At 38.0% G+C, this 17,545-nt stretch overlaps 1 protein-coding gene and 1 long non-coding RNA gene across 3 annotated transcripts; one reads left to right on the top strand and one right to left on the bottom strand.

Moving 5' to 3' along the window:
• Window positions 1-430: 430 nt before the first annotated feature.
• LOC110965297 (uncharacterized) lies at window positions 431-3,840 on the bottom strand. Its single transcript, XR_002596657.2, has 4 exons — window positions 3,822-3,840; window positions 3,032-3,139; window positions 936-1,059; window positions 431-844 (listed from the first exon to the last, which is right to left on the bottom strand). It is a non-coding gene; the product is annotated as an uncharacterized LOC110965297 (long non-coding RNA).
• Window positions 3,841-5,524: 1,684 nt separating this feature from the next.
• eif6 (eukaryotic translation initiation factor 6) lies at window positions 5,525-17,327 on the top strand. 2 transcript variants are annotated; one of them, XM_022214295.2, is made up of 7 exons: window positions 5,525-5,635; window positions 5,871-6,007; window positions 8,182-8,267; window positions 14,244-14,419; window positions 15,165-15,341; window positions 15,794-15,978; window positions 17,004-17,327. In XM_022214295.2, exons 2-7 carry the CDS (start codon window positions 5,901-5,903, stop codon window positions 17,011-17,013), a joined length of 741 nt encoding a protein of 246 aa, XP_022069987.1. In that variant the 5' UTR covers window positions 5,525-5,635; window positions 5,871-5,900; the 3' UTR covers window positions 17,014-17,327. The 2 variants fall into 2 exon arrangements, with proteins under 2 accessions (XP_022069987.1, XP_051804212.1); XM_051948252.1 differs by having other exon boundaries at window positions 5,564-5,635; window positions 5,840-6,007.
• The last annotated feature ends 218 nt before the right edge of the window (window positions 17,328-17,545 follow it).

The raw sequence follows: 17,545 nt of genomic DNA, 5'->3' as shown, positions 1-17,545 counted from the left end.
TTTATTGAATTTAAATCAGAAACAACAGAAGAAAAATCTGTATTTTAAGGATTGAAAGATATTTTTTCAAACGGTTATTTTACAGATTTTCTGTTTTGTTAAATTCAAAGATAATGAATGAAATCACAGAAAAAATATTAATTTATGTTAACCTTTGAAATAAAAACAGGCCAAAACTGAATTCTGTGTTTTTTATAAATAAATATTTTGTTGTTTTACATTTAAACATTTTAGTTGTATTCAAATCAGCAAAAAATAGAAAATTATGTATGTTGAGGATTTATAATGGTGAATTTATATTTTAAACTGTTATTTTACTGATTTTCTCTGTTTTGTTAAATTTACAGAAAAAAATTACAGAAAAAAAATGTAAATTTCTATTTTTTATATCAAACGTTAAAATAAAAACAGGCCAAAACTGTAAACAATGTCCACATCAAAATCAGTATTTTTATTGAAAAATAAACATTTTACAACATTTGACTGTAAATTCACATCATTTCTACTGTATTTAAATCAAGAAAAAAGAAAATTAACCTGTTATTTTACACATTATTCCTGTTTTTTTAATTACAGAAAACATCTAAAAAATAAAGTGAAAATGAAATCAAAAATGAACTAAATAAATTAATGAGCTGATGTGTGAAGAAGTAGAGAAAAAAAAAGGGGTGACGTCTTTGTTTTGGCTTTTCCAACGGTTCCTGAAGGCAGCGTCTCAGAACTCCTGCTTCCACCTTCAGACTGGTTTTACTGGTTCAGTACCAGTTGGTGCAGGAGATCATGAAGCACATGTTGTCCACCCTCCTGTTTCCCATCATGCACTGGGGCAGCTCTGCAGGAGTCTCTGTGAACAGAAGGTAAAAATTTCACAAATTTGAAGAACAAATCAGCAAAAATGCTTCCGATCAGCTTAAATTTTAAAGTCCGTGTTTTACCTTCAGACTCCGTGCTGCCTTCAGGTTCCTCGGCTTTCTGGTGTTTTTCAGTTTCATCTCGTTTCTCTTCAGCTTCTTTCTCTCGACTGTGATCGGATCCCATCGTTTTTATCCTCAGTCGCAGCTGAAAGACACAGCACAGGTGCTGGTCAGGTCCAGAAGGATCCTTTAAGTGAAATAAACTTGAATCTTTTCAAACAGATAGAGAGGAAGTGAGATAAACAGACACAGAGATCTTCTCAGTCATCCATTCAGGACTTTAATCCAATCAAACAACACAATCAGATCATCTGTTCAACACCAGCAGCAGAAATGCATGCTGGGAGCTTACGGTCTGACAGAGCTGCAGAGATGCTCGTTCTAACCCTGGTGTCGTCCTGCAGCTCAAAATTAACTTGTTTTAAAGAAAAAATGTGAAAATGTGGGGAAAAATATTTTCACAGGGAAATTTCTACATCTTTGGGAATTTTTTTGGTGGGAAAAAAAATGTTAAAAATGTTTCTTAAGAACATTCCCATAAAATGTCACATTTTTATGTGAATGTTCTGAAAGAAAATATCAGAAGTTTTACTGATATATACGGAATCACTTTAGATATTTTTAGGATTTTGTTGGAAGATTTTTACTCGTTTCTTGAAAATGTTTACAAGAATTTTCTAGCCAAGTATGTTGGATTTTATAAAATAAAACTTTTAAGGGATTATCAGAATTTTCTTCGTGAAGGTTTTTCAAATTTTCTGAAATTTGGGGAATTTTTTTGCTGAATTTTTGGATTTTTTTCAGACGAGGAAACAGTATTTTTGGTGCCCATAAATGAAGACAACAGGAGGGTCAAATTGATTTTGTGTTTTTTGCATCTCTGTTTCATGTTTTCTTTGCTTATTGTCGCTCAGAGTCTCTTTCTGGTCGTTTTGTGTGTCTTTGTCATCGTTTTGCGTGTCCTCACGGTCATTTACATTTGTTCTTTCATTAAATATTGAGCCTCTACAGGTTTTCTGCTGGTTATTTTTATTTATTATTATTCATAGACAAACATTAACCATCTGATGAACCGATGAAGTGAACAGAAACTAAAATAATCCAGATTTTGACTCCAACAGCTCTCCATGAAGGAATGAGTCCAGCAGGAAAAGGACCAAACAGGAAGTGAAGCTCGTTTCATTCTGATTCTCCATCAGCATTCAGTCTGAGCAGCAGCTAAAAATAGATTCATCTCAACACCAGCTCCGTCCTCGACGCTTCAACAAACCTCCTCTGGTCTAACGAAGTCTGATTTATTCCTCCTGATGAGACTGACGCTGAGTTAGCGGCTGGTAGTCTGATTCCTCTGGTGTCTTTATTTAAAGATCTACCGACCAGAACGGTCACAAAAACATCCAAAGAGTTCAACAAAATGTAAACAAAGAGATGGAAAAAAATGACATGCGCAAAAAATGACCAAAAATAGACGCACAACTCCCACATAACGACCGAAAAAGACCACAAAGTGACCACAAAGAGACACAAAACGACTGCAATAGTCACACAACATGTCCATAAAAATAACGATTGATGCATAGAATGACCACAAATAACCTGAAATCTGCCAAAAAAAATGGAGAAACACAAAGTGACCATTAAAAAGCCATGAGAACACAACAAAAACATAACACAACATATTGCATCTCTTTGGTGTAGTTTTTAGTCTTTTTCTGGAACTTTTTGTGTCTCTTTGTGATCATTTTGTGTCTCTATGTGGTTGCTTTGTGTGTATTTGTGTATTCAGTAGATTAATAAAACATATTACTGTTGTTGTTGTTGTAAGATAAGATAATCTTTATTACTCCCCATGTCAGGGGGAAGTTCCCGTGTTACAGCGTCCAGTAAGAGCAACAATAAATAGTTGTTGTTATTGTGTAATAATAAAATGTGAACCTCCACTGAAGCGGAACCGGAACCAGTTATAAACAGTCAGCTGTTAAACCTTTAGAACGCAGTGGTAATGGTCCAATGCTTTTGTACTTGTTCTACTGGTGCTACCGGTCCACGGTAACCCTCCATGTTGTAGCTCCGCCCACACACACACACACGGACACACACACACCGTGGGAACAAACCTAACGGAGCTCCGTCCGTCCGTCAGCCGCCGGTTCTGATCACCGCTCGATGTTTCCAGGCAGAGAATCCGGTAAGACGTGTCGGTGGACCGGAGAGCTGCACAGATCCTAGAGAGAAGAGGAGGTGTCACTCCGAGGATAAACACGACAGGACTACAAACTGACTACAAACTGTCAGGAAATGACACAGACACAAAAATACCACAAGATGCGAAATGACAACCAAAAGACACAAAACAGCCACAAAGACACGCAAAACAACCACAAAGAGACACAGAAAAACCACAAAAAGACACAACATAACCACAAAGAGACACAAAATAACCACAGAGACAGAAAATTATCACAAAAAGACATAAAATGACAACAAAAAAACAACAACAAAATGACCACAAAGAGACACAAAACAGCCACAAAGACACACAATTACCAAGATTACAAAGAGACAGAAAATGACTTCAAATACATGAATACATGACAATAGAGGTGCAAAACGACAAGTGACACAGCAAAACTTCAACACAGACATGCAAAACGACCACAAAGAGACACAAAATTACTGTAGATGATGTGCAGACCAAGACACAGAAATTATTATAGTGCAAATGAAACAATCAATTCCAACATGTAGGCGATAAAGTACTCAATAAATCATTCAATTAAATACATTTAAGAAAATCCAGACAAGCTGAATAGGTACAATAAAGTGATTAATAACAGTTTTCTGTTGTGTTTTGTTGTTGAGAGTAAACAACAAGCTACTGTGAGAGGATTTGAGGCAGAGTGATACTTGTTCTCTCTGTTCTCAGCTGCTCTTCGGATCTTCTCCCTCCTCTTCCTCCCCCTCCCCAACCTGCTGCAGTGACGTCACACATGTAGTTAGCTAATGGAAAGTGTCAACAAACAACACGTCACGGGCGGCGGCAGACCCAATTGGCTGAGAGCGACGAGCCCGGCGCAGCGCTAGGACAGAGGGCGGAGGGGGAGAGGGGCGGTTGCTATGCAGGTTGCTATGCAAGTTGCTACGCAGGTTGCTGAGGAGGGAAGACGAGCTCCTTCTGGCGCGTGCACGCTCACGTCTACACGCGAACTGAATCAAAACAAGACAGAACTTATGAATAATAATTAAAAACAAGTAAAAAATGTTATTTGTTTTTAAAAATTACTGAATTACTTATATAGTCACTAAAACCACAATAAGTACAAATACTGCAGTACAAGTACAAATACTGTCTTCAAAACAATATTTAAGTAAAAATACAGAAAAATATGAGATAAAGCATTTTAAACATTATATTACGTTAGTTGCAAGAAATTTTATTTTAAAATAATTATTATATAAACTGTAAATCTAATTTTTGTGTTATTACTGAATAATAATAACGCTCAATGACTCTAATAATTCAATTATATTAAAAAAATAAAATTATATAGTTCAATTAAAACAATAAAGCGATTTATAATAATAATGGTAAATAAACACAATAGTTTTTTAAATGTTAGTTCATTATTCTGAATTATTTTAAAATGATTATTGGTATTATTATAGTTTTTATTTTAACAATTACTAAAATAAAGTATCTAAACATAAAAAATGCACAAGTGTGATTGACTCAGCATCATAAAAATGTAGTTTAATAATGATGTAAATATATTTTAGATATAAACAAGTTAAATTTCAAGTATATAAAAATATAATATAAAATAAAATAATATAGTATAGTATATATGATGTAATATAAAGTATAAAGGCAGTACAGAATAAATTAGAAAGATGCAGAGAACAATATATATACAGAAGATTATTGAGAAGACTATTGACCTAAGGATGAGAATTTTAATTATTTAAAATATAACAGCAAAAGTTAATTGCTTATCTGCTTGTAGTATTTATGTGCAACCATAAAAATATCACGATTTTCAAATCATTTTTGTGCGTTAAAATCTGATTTTTCTTTGTTTTTTTGTGAATATACAGATTTTTTGTAACTAATTGTATGCAATTTTATCAAGATTTCCAATGCTTTTGTATGTTAATATACAGATTTTTAATATTTTTTTCATATTAATATCCAGATTTTGTTATTGTTTTGCTTTAATATTATTGTGAATATTCATATTTCTTATAAATTTCTTTGTTAATAATCAGATTATTAATGCTTTTGTGGTGACATCCAGAGTTTTGATAATTCTCTTTGTTAATAACCATTATTTTGCTAGTAGATGAGAGACAAACCTTTGAATGAGACGTTTTTAAATGAAATATGTCACACCGAATTTCATAAAACTAGCAAAACACAAAAGTTTGCTTCACAAAACAAACGACTCAGCAACAGAAAAGTTGCGTTCAGTGTTGATGTAATGATTTTCATATAAATGTAAATAACATATTTTTTTGACAAAAGAACAAATGCAAATATTCAGATAAACAACTAATTAAACTAAAAAAAGACACAAACGAGGAAAAAAACGAATTAAAATGTGTTCACGTCCCGTGTCGTGCGTCTGACGTCACCACGTTGAGCCTCATGCGGAAGTAAGCACGTGTGGAAGGAGTCAGCCGGTCGCTAGCTCGCATGTTTGGAGGCCTCGAGTCAGTTTCAGGTAATTTAACCGTTTTTTACTAAGCATTTAGAGTTAATTCAAACACGAGCAGCTGCGAAGAAAATCAACAAATGTTCGTGTGACGTGTTTCCGGTTTGAAAGTTAAGAGAGAAACTTGTAAAACTAGTTAGCTGGCTGGTTAGCCGGTGGGCTAGCGGTATTTGACAGCAAACAGTCCGATTTAAAGCCTCGTCTCTCTTCCAGGGTCAGATTTAAACCTTCGTCTCTGTTCCAGGATCACATTTAAGCCTTCTTCTTCCTCGTCATGGCCGTGAGAGCTTCATTTGAGAAGAACAACGAGATCGGCTGCTTCTCCAAACTCACCAACACCTACTGTCTGGTGGCTATCGGCGGCTCGGAGAACTTCTACAGGTGAGTTTTCACCTGTTCGCATCAAACTGTTTGGTTTCGAAGTCATGTTGAGCCCAAAACCATCCGTGGAAGCAGCTGCCCTCCTGTGTCTGGTTTATTTTACCTCCTCTGTGCCCAAACCTGGTGTTATAATGGGTTTAAAAGACTCATTCAGCTCATATTCAGGTTTTCATTTGGGGGGGAAAAAGTATTTTCAGCTCCTAAAATGTGACTGAAATGTTATTAATGCATCAGAATAACTTGATTATAGCTAAAAATGGTTGCTGGGTTTTTTTTCTTTATTTTGCCCATAAACCCCATCTGTAAAGGGTTTTCATTAGATTTTAGTCTTTAAATATAACTTATACAACTGTCTAAAATCATTATTTTCACATCTGATGACACTTTAAGTGACAAACATTGCTTTTGTCACAATTGTTCAGTTCAAAACAATACAAAAAATTCATAGGCATAAGTTTTCTGTTATCAAAGACAGAAAGTTGTGTGTATTTTCACATTATGACTCTGATAAAAGCAGCTGTAGACGGATGTAAACTGAGCTCAGCTAACTTAGCATCCGATGCTAACCACAGTCTATGTCATCCAGAGGCAACTTTATGTAAGATGAAGTGTCAGCAGAACAACAACTAGATTCAGAACTAAAATCTGTTCTCTTGTTGGTCTGTGTCCCTCTGGGCTCCAGATTTTACTGTGAACTGCCCTAAAAACTGCAGTTTTTCTGCGTGTTTGTGACGTTTATTTCCTCATTCTGACCTCCTTTAACCCAGAACTCTGTCCTCAGTTCATTCATTCAGTGTCTGCTGTTACATAACCACCATTCTGATCTGTTAGGAATAAAAAAACAGTCGAGTTTCTGCTGTTTTAGCTTCTTAAATGTAAATATTTTTAGTTTTTTCCTCCTCTGTGATGGTGAACTGAGGATCTTTGGACAGATTATTCATCTCTGGTGTCTGACTGACATTTTTCTGCATTTTCTGAAGTTTTCTAGACCAAGTAATCTCTTCTTCAATCGATTATCACCCTTACCAATGCACTTAATGCGTTTTTGTTGCGTTGAAAATATATTTTGTAGTCCTTTTTTAACACCAACATGAGCTTTAGTATTTTTTAAAGACTTGTGTCTTTTTACCTCCTTATAAAGAACTGTAACTCTGACATTACTCTGTGTTTCTACAAACTTTGTGATGTAATCTTGAAATTGGTCAGCTACGTCTCCACACCTTCACTTTTGTCTCACATTTCGACGTACGCTTTGTCGTGTCGTACGAAAGCGTGCGAGGATCTGTTCAGTGCTGCTTGTAGACGCTCTTTGTCGGACAAAAGAAACGCGTTTTTGAGGCCCTAAAAGTACTCAAACACGTGAAACTTTGCACACACATCAGGACCGGTGAAAAGTTTTATTTTTTTAGAGAATTGCACGTGTGTGTGGCAAAGTGGCTCAATAGCGCCCCCTGGAAAATTTCAAACATTTATTATGACCAGTGCATGTCGCCCAAACTTATGAAATTTAGTACACATATGTAACTCGTCAAGATGCACAAAAATGTAATTGACACTCACACCTAAAACACAACAGGATGTCGACCGTTTTGGATGATGATGATTTTCCAAAGCTATCAGCTCAAACGGGGTAACACTCAGAGCTGAGATTGGTCCAGGATGTACAGCAGGCATGGGTGATCAAAGTTAGCAAAATGCTCCACAAAAGTCTGACGGCGTGGAAATGGTGGCCGGTGGAAGGTCGACGTTTCGCCGTGAAACAGGGTCTGGCCTTCATCACATCCACAGACTGAAATACACTCTGTCGCAGCGCCACCTGGTGGACATGCTTGATGTCGCTGACCAGCAAGGATGTGAGGACCTGATCAATGCTACTTGCAGCTCTAATTATTATTATTTTATCCTGCATCACCTCCTGGTTCATTCCTTCATAAATAAAACACTCATGTTTAGATTTGATTCCTTTTCTCAGCAGAAGTGAAGTAAAGTCCATTTTTATGTCTTCTCTGTAAAAGATAAAAGCCGAGGCAGTAAAAACCGGTGAATCCAAAGTCCACTGGTCTGATAGACGTGCATCGAGCTGCTTTTTATGGATCATGAGGTGGTAAATACCCAGTCTGAGGTCCTGGTGGAATGTTAAACGGAGTCTAAGGTTTGGTTTTTCTTGTCTGCAGCGTGTTTGAAGGAGAACTGTCAGAAACCATCCCAGTGGTTCACGCCACCATAGCAGGATGTCGAATCATCGGCAGGATGTGTGTCGGTGAGTAAACCTTCATCACAACTCATAGTTTGTGTGGTCGTTTTGTGTCTCTCTGTGGTCGTTTTGTGTCTCTCTGTGGTCGTTTTGTGTCTCTCTGTGGTCGTTTTGTGTCTCTCTGTGGTCGTTTTGTGTCTCTCTGTGGTCGTTTTGTGTCTCTTTGTGGTCGTTTTGTGTCTCTCTGTGGTCGTTTTGTGTCTCTCTGTGGTCGTTTTGTGTCTCTCTGTGGTCGTTTTGTGTCTCTTTGTGGTCGTTTTGTGTCTCTCTGTGGTCGTTTTGTGTGTCTCTGTGGTCGTTTTGTGTCTCTCTGTGGTTGTTTTGTGTCTCTTTGTGGTTGTTTTGTGTCTTTGTGGTCGTTTTGTGTCTCTAAAGTTGTTTTGTGTCTCTTTGTGGTTGTTTGTGTATCTTTATTGTTTTTTTTTTTTGTTTTTTTTTTTAACTTCTTTTTATTTGGAAATGTACACGCTCATAATGACAAGATGCTTACAATACATATTTCCACTTTTTTTATAATGAAACAAGGGAACCCCCCCCCCCAAAAAAAAGAAAAAAAAAGAAAAAAAAGAACACAAAAGAACAAAAAAAAAAAAAAAAAAACCCAGGACACATAATTCAATGTATAAAGGTTGGTATGACAGAGATAACAACAACTAAGCATTTTCAGGTGAGGATGCACTATACCTTATTTTATATATACAAATATGTGTGGGATATAACTGTTAAGTATGCCAAGTATACATAAATAATAAAGAGTAAGGTTATAAAACACGACATGTACATACAAGAAACAGATATAGATAGAATGTTGAGATGGACTGGGATTGGGGTAAGACAGGTATCCCTTACAAAAGGAGCCAGCTAAATGCTGTCAGGTAAGACATCTAGTCCCCCTACATATGATAGAATTGGGTCCCATATTAAATTAAATTTACTCTTATTTCCTCTTAGTGAATATTTTATCTTTTCTAGTTGAATAAAATTCATCAAGTCGCTCAACCATGTGGATAATTTGGGTGGATTTGATGATTTCCAGTGTAGTAATATTCTTCTGCGTGCAAGCAGTGTTGTAAAGGCAATAATGTTTTTGTGTCTTTTCCTTAGGTCAGAATGTTGTTTTTCTATAATACCAAATAAAGCTACTGTGGCATCAGTCATCAGGTTAACTCCAAGTGCCCCTGACAGCATTTTAAAAATTCCTGTCCAAAAGGTTACCAGAGCAGGGCAAGACCAAAACATATGAGTTAAATTGGCAGGACCATAGCTACATCTGTCACATCTATTACTTAGTTGGGGGTATATTTTAGCAAGTTTTTCTTTGGAGAGATGAACCCGATGGAGAACCTTAAACTGTATGATATTCAGTCTGGCACAAGAAGTACTGTCATTTACTCTTTGTAGAGCACACCTCCAGATATCTTCTTCTATGACCTCTCCTAATTCCCTCTCCCAGTCTGCCTTAATTTTTTGAAGGGACACATTTTTAATGGAAGCAATATAAGAGCATATCTTAGAAATCAGACATTTTGAAGTAGCAGAGAGTTGCAGTATGATATCAAGACCTGGGGTAGATGGGATGTTTGGAAAGTTGGGGTCATGGTGCTGAAAAAAATGCCGAATTTGAAAGTAGCGGAATAAACTGGATTGGGGGAGACTAAATTTACGTGAGAGATCCTCAAAACTAGCAAATATACCATTAATGTACATGTCTTTAAATTTAGAAATACCATGTCTTTGCCACATTAAAAATGCGGAGTCTGATACAGCAGGGGGAAAGAGATGGTTATTACAAATAGGACTTATTTTAAGAAACTGATGGAACCCAAAATGTTTCCTACATTGGATCCATATTCGGAGGGTTTTATAAACAACTGGGTTTTTCGTCAGTTGTGAAAATGAGAGGGGAAGGCTGGAGGTAACCAGTGCTGAAAGTGATGTTGAGATACAAGATGTGGCTTCTAGCTGACACCAATCCATATCTGGAGTGTGCAGCCAATACAGAATCTTTTGGATATTTGCAGCCCAGTAATAATGACAAAGACTTGGCAAGGCCAAACCACCCTGAGTTCTTGGCCTCTGCAATAATTCTAACCTAACTCTAGGGTTTTTACCGTTCCATAAAAAGGAGACGAAAGCCCTATCAATCAATTTGAAAAAAGATTTGGGCAAGTATAGAGGGACACACTGAAACACATACAGAAATTTTGGAAGCACGTTCATTTTAATACAATTAATTTTTCCTGCCAAAGTCAGATTAAGTGTTTTCCATTTCTTTAAATCTTCTTTAACTTTTTCATACAGTGACAACAAATTTTCATGATACAAAGTCTGAAAATCTCTGGTAATTTTAATACCTAAATATTTAAAGCCGACTTTAGATATTTGGAAGGGGAAATTATCTTCCTCTATATGGAGAGCCAGGTCGTTAACAGGAAAGTACACGCTTTTACTAAAGTTTATCTTATAGCCGGAGAATATACCAAATCTCTTCAGCAAGTCAATAATACAAGGAACACTTCTGATAGGATCAGTTACATAAAGTAACAAATCATCTGCGTATAAAGATAAACGGTGCTCTACCCCTCCTCTTTGAATTCCACTGATTGATATTAATGACCTAAGTGCAATAGATAAGGGTTCTATGGCTAAAGCGAACAACAGCGGGCTGATTGGACACCCCTGACGGGTCCCCCTAAAAAGCTGGAAGAAACAGGATCGTTTATTATCTGTGATTACGGAGGCTTTTGGAGAAGTATATAAAAGTTTTATCCAGGAAATGAAATTAGGACCATAACCAAATTTCTTTAAACATGTAAATAAAAACTCCCACTCCACTCTATCAAAGGCTTTCTCTGCGTCCAGCGAGATAACCACTTCTGGAGACTCACTGGACGCAGGAGAATAAATTATATTTAAAAGTCGACGAATATTTGTAAACAAATGTCTTTTTGCAATAAAACCTGTTTGTTCAGCAGAGATCACATCATCCATTGTGGTTTCTAATCTCAAAGCAAGGGCTTTGGCCAAAATCTTCACATCATTATTCAATAAAGAAATAGGTCGATATGAGGCACACTCTGAACTATCTTTACCTGGTTTAAGTAGGAGAATAATGGATGCTTCAGTCAGTGTTTTGGGGAGTGAGCCCTGCAACAATGACTCATTAAACATGTCCAATAGAATTTTTGAAAGTTTGTTGGAAAATTTTTTGTAGAACTCGGCAGGGTAGCCATCTGGGCCAGGTGCCTTGCCACTTTGCATTGCCATTATTGCTTTTCTAATTTCTTTTTCCTGTAGAGGGAGTTCAATCTCTGTCCGGTGTGCTGAATTTATTATGGGACACTGCAGGTTGTTAAGAAAGTTATCCATTTCAGTATAGTCATTTGTTGTTTCAGATTTGTAAAGGGTTGAATAAAATGATGTGAATATTTCATTTATTTCTTTAGGTTCTATGGTTAATTCTCCATTTGGTTTTCTTATTTGTGAAATTTGCTGAGCAGCTGATTGATACTTAAGTTGATGTGCTAAAAGACGACCTGCTTTCTCACCATGCTCATAAACAAAACCACGGGATTTTTGCAAGAGCTGCTCTGTCTTTTGAGTTGATAACAAGTCATACTGAGTTTGAAAGTCGAGCTTTTTTTTATAGAGTTCAGGGGAAGGAGAGATAGAATATTGTGCATCCACTATGCGTATGGACTTGATTAGCTCATCCTGTTTTTTTCTCCTCATCTTGTTAATTCTAGATGAGTAAGCTATAATCTCCCCTCTGATTACAACCTTAAGTGTTTCCCAAAGCAGACTTGGTGAGATATCATCTTTCTTATTGAACTCAATAAATTCGTCAATTTTTGAAGATATTAATTCACAGAATTTATTGTCGGACAATAGAGTAGTGTCCAACCTCCAAAGGGGACGTTCTTTAACATTATGAAAGATTGAAAGATCCAGTATTAAAGGTGCATGGTCGGATTCTGCTATGGCTGAATAATCAACTTTAGTGACTTGTGGAAAAAGGGCTCTATCAATAAAAAAATAATCTATTCTACTATAAGAGTGATGTACTGAAGAAAAAAAGGAAAAAGTCTGCTTCTGTGGGAATAGGGATCTCCATGGGTCAACACTGCCTATTTTATCCATTAAAAAGGAAACTGATTTAGCCATTTTTGAAGGGTTTATAGATTTGGGGTTAGAACGATCTAGTGTTGGATTAACAGCACAGTTCAAGTCACCACCAAGAATTAGGTGATGGGAGTTTAAATCTGGAATTAATGACACAATTTTCCCCATAAAGTTTTCGTCATCCCAGTTTGGTGCGTACACGCTGACCAAAATCACAGGTTGGTGGAAAAGCAGTCCTGAAACCATAATAAAGCGCCCTTGTGGATCAGAGTTAACTTTATTTACTTTAAACTGGACCTTTTTATGTATTAATATGGATGCTCCCCGCGTTCTTAAGTTTAAGTTTGAGTGGAAGATCTGACCCACCCAATTCTTCCTTAATCTATTGTGGTCTTTAATCAACAGGTGAGTTTCCTGAAGAAATGCAATTTCACATTTCAAATATTTAAGGTGATTGAATATTCTTGCCCTTTTAACTGGCCCATTTAAACCCCTCACATTCCATGTGATAAATCGAACATCTGTCTTTGCTGTACCAGCACTATTATCCATGTCAGAGTACGTAAAGTAATAAAAACTCAATAAAAGTGGAGCATTGAAATGGCATTAACAGAGCATGTAATTTGGTTGGTAACCTCACCAATATAAGCATAAAACAAGGTAAACTTAAAAAGTGTAAGAGTGTCCTTTCCCATAACCCAGTCCCACAACCCTAACAACAAAAAAATAAAACATAAAACTATGCCTATACTAGTACCTCTAACAGAGGCAAGCTGCAGGCTAAACGCCATGGACAATAACTTCTGATTAGACACCACTTTAAAACTCTAAACAAGAAGGCTCCCAGCTCCTGTAGTTCAAAGTATTTATCTCACATAAACCAAACAGTATAATGACAATACTGCAAGCTGTTGGATATTCAAGAAAGAAAGAGGACTAAAAAGAAAAAAGAGCCAGGTAAACATAGTGGTCGTTTTCTAAGAATAATAAGGTGCGTACTGGTTGGGCTACAAACAATTGCATACATAGTACAATTTAACCCAGTGTTAAATACCCGTGATTGTCCGTACCTTAAGTTCCGGTTAGATGACAGAGTTCACAACAGGTCACATTTTCCCTGTTGGGCGGGTGTGAAGTTGAAACACTGATATACAGTTCCATACGTGGAGTCCAAACGTTCACTCTTTACCAAACTCCAGATCGTAGAATTTCTGGGCTTCATCAGGTGAATCAAAAATGCGCACATCATCCCCGTGGATCACGCGCAGACGAGCGGGGTAGATCAGCTGGAATCTGATATTTTTCCGGTACAATGACTGTTTTATTCCTTTGTATGCAGCCCGTTTCCTTGCCAATGCCGCGCTGAGGTCTTGATAAATCCGTATCGTGGCTCCGTGGTAGTTTAGTTCGTGGTTTCTGGCCCATCGCAGCACAGCCTCCTTCTGCTGTAAACGGGTGAAACAGACCAAAAAGGTGCGGGGAGATTTCCTCTGACCAGACCGGGACGTCATCTTTATTGTTTTTTGTTATTTTTCATGTCTTTGTTTATTAAATTAACTGACAATCAACCCAACAGAAGTTTAACATCTGAAGCCTGCAGATTACTTTTCCTATGTTTAAATATTAGAACAGTCCAGTTTCTCTGACCGAAGTTTCTTAAATGTGAATATTTTTTAGTTTCTCTCTGACACTAAACTGAATCTCTTTGAAATCTCATCAAACTTTTTTTTTTTTTTTTTTACACGTTGTGTTGGGTCGGACTGTCTGGCCGCTGAATGTTGGACGCTGCGGGTGTTTTACGTCCATGTGACGGGTCTGTTTGAGTAAAAGCTTCTTGTTGTGTGTCTGTGGTGCGTTCAGGGAACCGTCACGGCCTCCTGCTTCCCAACAACACCACAGACCAGGAGCTGCAGCACATCAGAAACAGCCTGCCGGACACGGTGAGGATGCAGAGGGTGGAGGAGCGGCTGTCTGCTCTGGGTAACGTCATCGCCTGCAACGACTACGTGGCTCTGGTTCACCCGGACCTGGACAGGGTGAGAAAACCAGCTTTACCTGATTTAACCTCTAAACCAGAAGTACAGCCTCAGCTAAGTTCTACTGGAATACGCTCAATGAAAAGCTCTGACTGTTTGTCACTTGACTGTTGGTCACAGTTCAGACAATAAAAGCTTTCCAGTTTTTCCGAGGATCACAGAATATTTTGGTTTTTACAGAATTTATTTCCTCCTAATGGTTCGTTTTTATCCATTCATCCTCTATACACCGCTTTATCCTCACTCGGGTCGTGGGGGTGCCACTACGCCACTGTGCAGCCCGGTTCATTTTCAGCAGATTTTTAAATGAGAATTAATGGAGAATAAATGCAGGATTTTAGTGGAAATGAGTTCTTTTTTTTTTTTTTAGTTGAGATTTGTTTTCTTTTTTCCTGATGCAGCTGAAAGCCACACATGATCAGAACGGTTAGAAAGTTGGAAATTTAACATTTTTTTTCCTGTTTTTACAGTTTCCTGCTCAGACAAATGATCTAATTTTGTAGTAATTTAAGAGTAACAAGGCTTTCTTTTGGTGTTTAGAGGCTGAATCAGTTTAACCTCGGTCTTCATGTTTCTACATTTTCTTTAGTTCCATCAATCTGTTGACGTTTTTCTGTCCGTTAATGATTTCATTCCGGTCATTAGCTGCTAACGGCTAATTCTGCTGCTTTTAATGGAGCCGGTTGGACTAAAACTGAACTGTTTTCAGCTGCAGTAATGACAGCGTTAACTCTCCGTCCATCAGGAGACGGAGGAGATCCTGGCCGACACCCTGAAGGTGGAGGTTTTCCGTCAGACGGTGGCTGAGCAGGTCCTGGTGGGTTCTTACTGCGCCTTCAGCAACCAGGGAGGGTTGGTCCATCCCAAGACGTCCATAGAAGATCAGGACGAGCTGTCGTCGCTGCTGCAGGTTCCTCTGGTGGTGAGTCGACTCTTCAGGACGTTATTAACTTTATATGTGAGAGGAAGACGGAGTTATGAGTCCATGTCAGAGCTGGAAGTGTTGGTTCAGACCAGAGCAGTCAGAATCATTCTAGTCCAGGTTGGTCTGATCTGCAGTAGAACCACAGAATAGTAACCTGAAGAACCACGGCTCCTCATGGTTCCTTTGGTTTAGAGCAGAAGTGTTCACATTTAAGGAATAATCTTTTTACTAAACATCACTGACTGATGACTGAACTTCCTGTCTGTGTTTTACTCCTGAAGAAAATAGAGTTTAGATCTGCAGTAGAACTTCTGCATGGTTTTGTTTCTGAAATGTTTTCACTGTCGCCTGCTGGAACTACTGGAGCTTAACGACGTTTTAGCGTCTTATTCTCTGTCCAGGCTGATACGGAGAACCTGCTGGGTTCTGAACTATATTTTTATCTCCAGGCGGGTACGGTGAACCGGGGCAGTGAGGTGATCGCTGCAGGGATGGTGGTCAACGACTGGTGTGCGTTCTGTGGTTTGGACACGACGAGCACCGAGCTGTCGGTCATCGAGAACGTCTTCAAACTCAGTGACTCCACCCATCCTTCAGCCATCGCCACCAGCATGAGGGACTCTCTGATAGACAGGTAGAACCTTTAGAGAACCTTTACAGAACCTTTAGAACCCACTGATAGACAGTTAGAACCTTTAGAGAACCTTTAGAACCCATTGATAGACAGTTAGAACCTTTAGAGAACCTTTAGAGAACCTTTAGAACCCATTGATAGACAGGTAGAACCTTTAGAGAACCTTAAGAACCCATTGATAGACAGAACCTTTAGAGAACCTTAAGAACCCATTGATAGACAGAACCTTTAGAGAACCTTAAGAACCCATTGATAGACAGAACCTTTAGAGAACCTTAAGAACCCATTGATAGACAGAACCTTTAGAGAACCTTAAGAACCCATTGATAGACAGGTAGAACCTTTAGAACCCACTGATAGACAGGTAGAACATAAATAGGTTTTTATATCTGATGCTAGAACACGACCTGAACCTCCTGAGGCAGAATGACTCCATTATTGTGAGGAACACCCCCGCCTTTTCACAACTTTGGACCGATCCAACCTCATAGAGACTGTTGGGTCAAACTAAAGTGGACGTTACGGGGAGGTGAAACCAAACTGACAAAGACACGAAAAACTCAAAACAAACACCAAGAGACACAAAATGAGCACAAAGACGTAAAACAAACGCAAAGACATGAAAATGAACACAAACGGATGCTAATGTAGCGTAAACTGAGATTAAAAAACAACTTTTAGACACAACAGATGACGACACAAAATGGCTGCAAGGAGATGTCTTTGCAGCCATTTTGTGTCTCTTTGTGGTGATTTTGTGTCTCTTTGTTGGTTTTATCATGTTGTCGTTAGTTTGGAGTCGACTTTGAGTAAAAGTTCCTTAAATCAGTCAAACCTGCATCGGGTTGGATCGGTCCAAAGTTGTAAAATCATGGGGGTGTTCCAGGTAGTTTGTTCCTCCTGCTTCCTAAAATAATGGACTAATCCTGGAAGTTAGTTTTTGTAGAACGTTACGGCCATGAAAGGTCGGTTGAAGCTGTTTGTTTCATGTCATTCTAACTTCCTGTTCTGCTCTTGTGTCCCAGCATGGCGTAAAAACCTCCAGCGTTTGTTTTTCTGATCATGAAGCCAACAGGACCTGGTTTCTTCCTCATCATCATCATCCTCAGTTTATCCTGAAGAAGAAGAAGCTGTTTACGTCTTTGTTGTTCTGCCTCCTTCCTGTTCAACCGTCTGCATCAATTCAACGTTTTTGAAACGTTTCTTTGGCTGAAATCACCAGAAAACCAACAAACCTGATTCCAGCTTTTGGTTCGTCTCGTTTCTGCAGATCAGGAAGTTAAACGAGACGAACCGGATGAGAAACAGTTTATTCTGTCTGTAAAATAAAGTGAGTCGGCCTCTTTTTACCCGTTTGCTTCTGTTTGTTCACGATTCAGCTCAGAGTTCAGCAGGAAAGACACTAAATTATACAAATTATTCATAGATTAAGACCATAAACATCCAAAAATCACATTTTTAGCCTTTTAAATGACATAAGCTGTGATTTTACTCCAGTTTCAGGTAAAAATGCTGCTTTTCCTGGTTTGTGGTCATATTTAATGATTAATAAATTGTGTTCTGAGGA

This window comes from Acanthochromis polyacanthus, chromosome 5 (assembly GCF_021347895.1).
Source record: "Acanthochromis polyacanthus isolate Apoly-LR-REF ecotype Palm Island chromosome 5, KAUST_Apoly_ChrSc, whole genome shotgun sequence".
NCBI classification, from domain to species: domain Eukaryota; kingdom Metazoa; phylum Chordata; class Actinopteri; family Pomacentridae; genus Acanthochromis; species Acanthochromis polyacanthus.
This window is presented reverse-complemented; position numbering and strand designations above follow the sequence as displayed.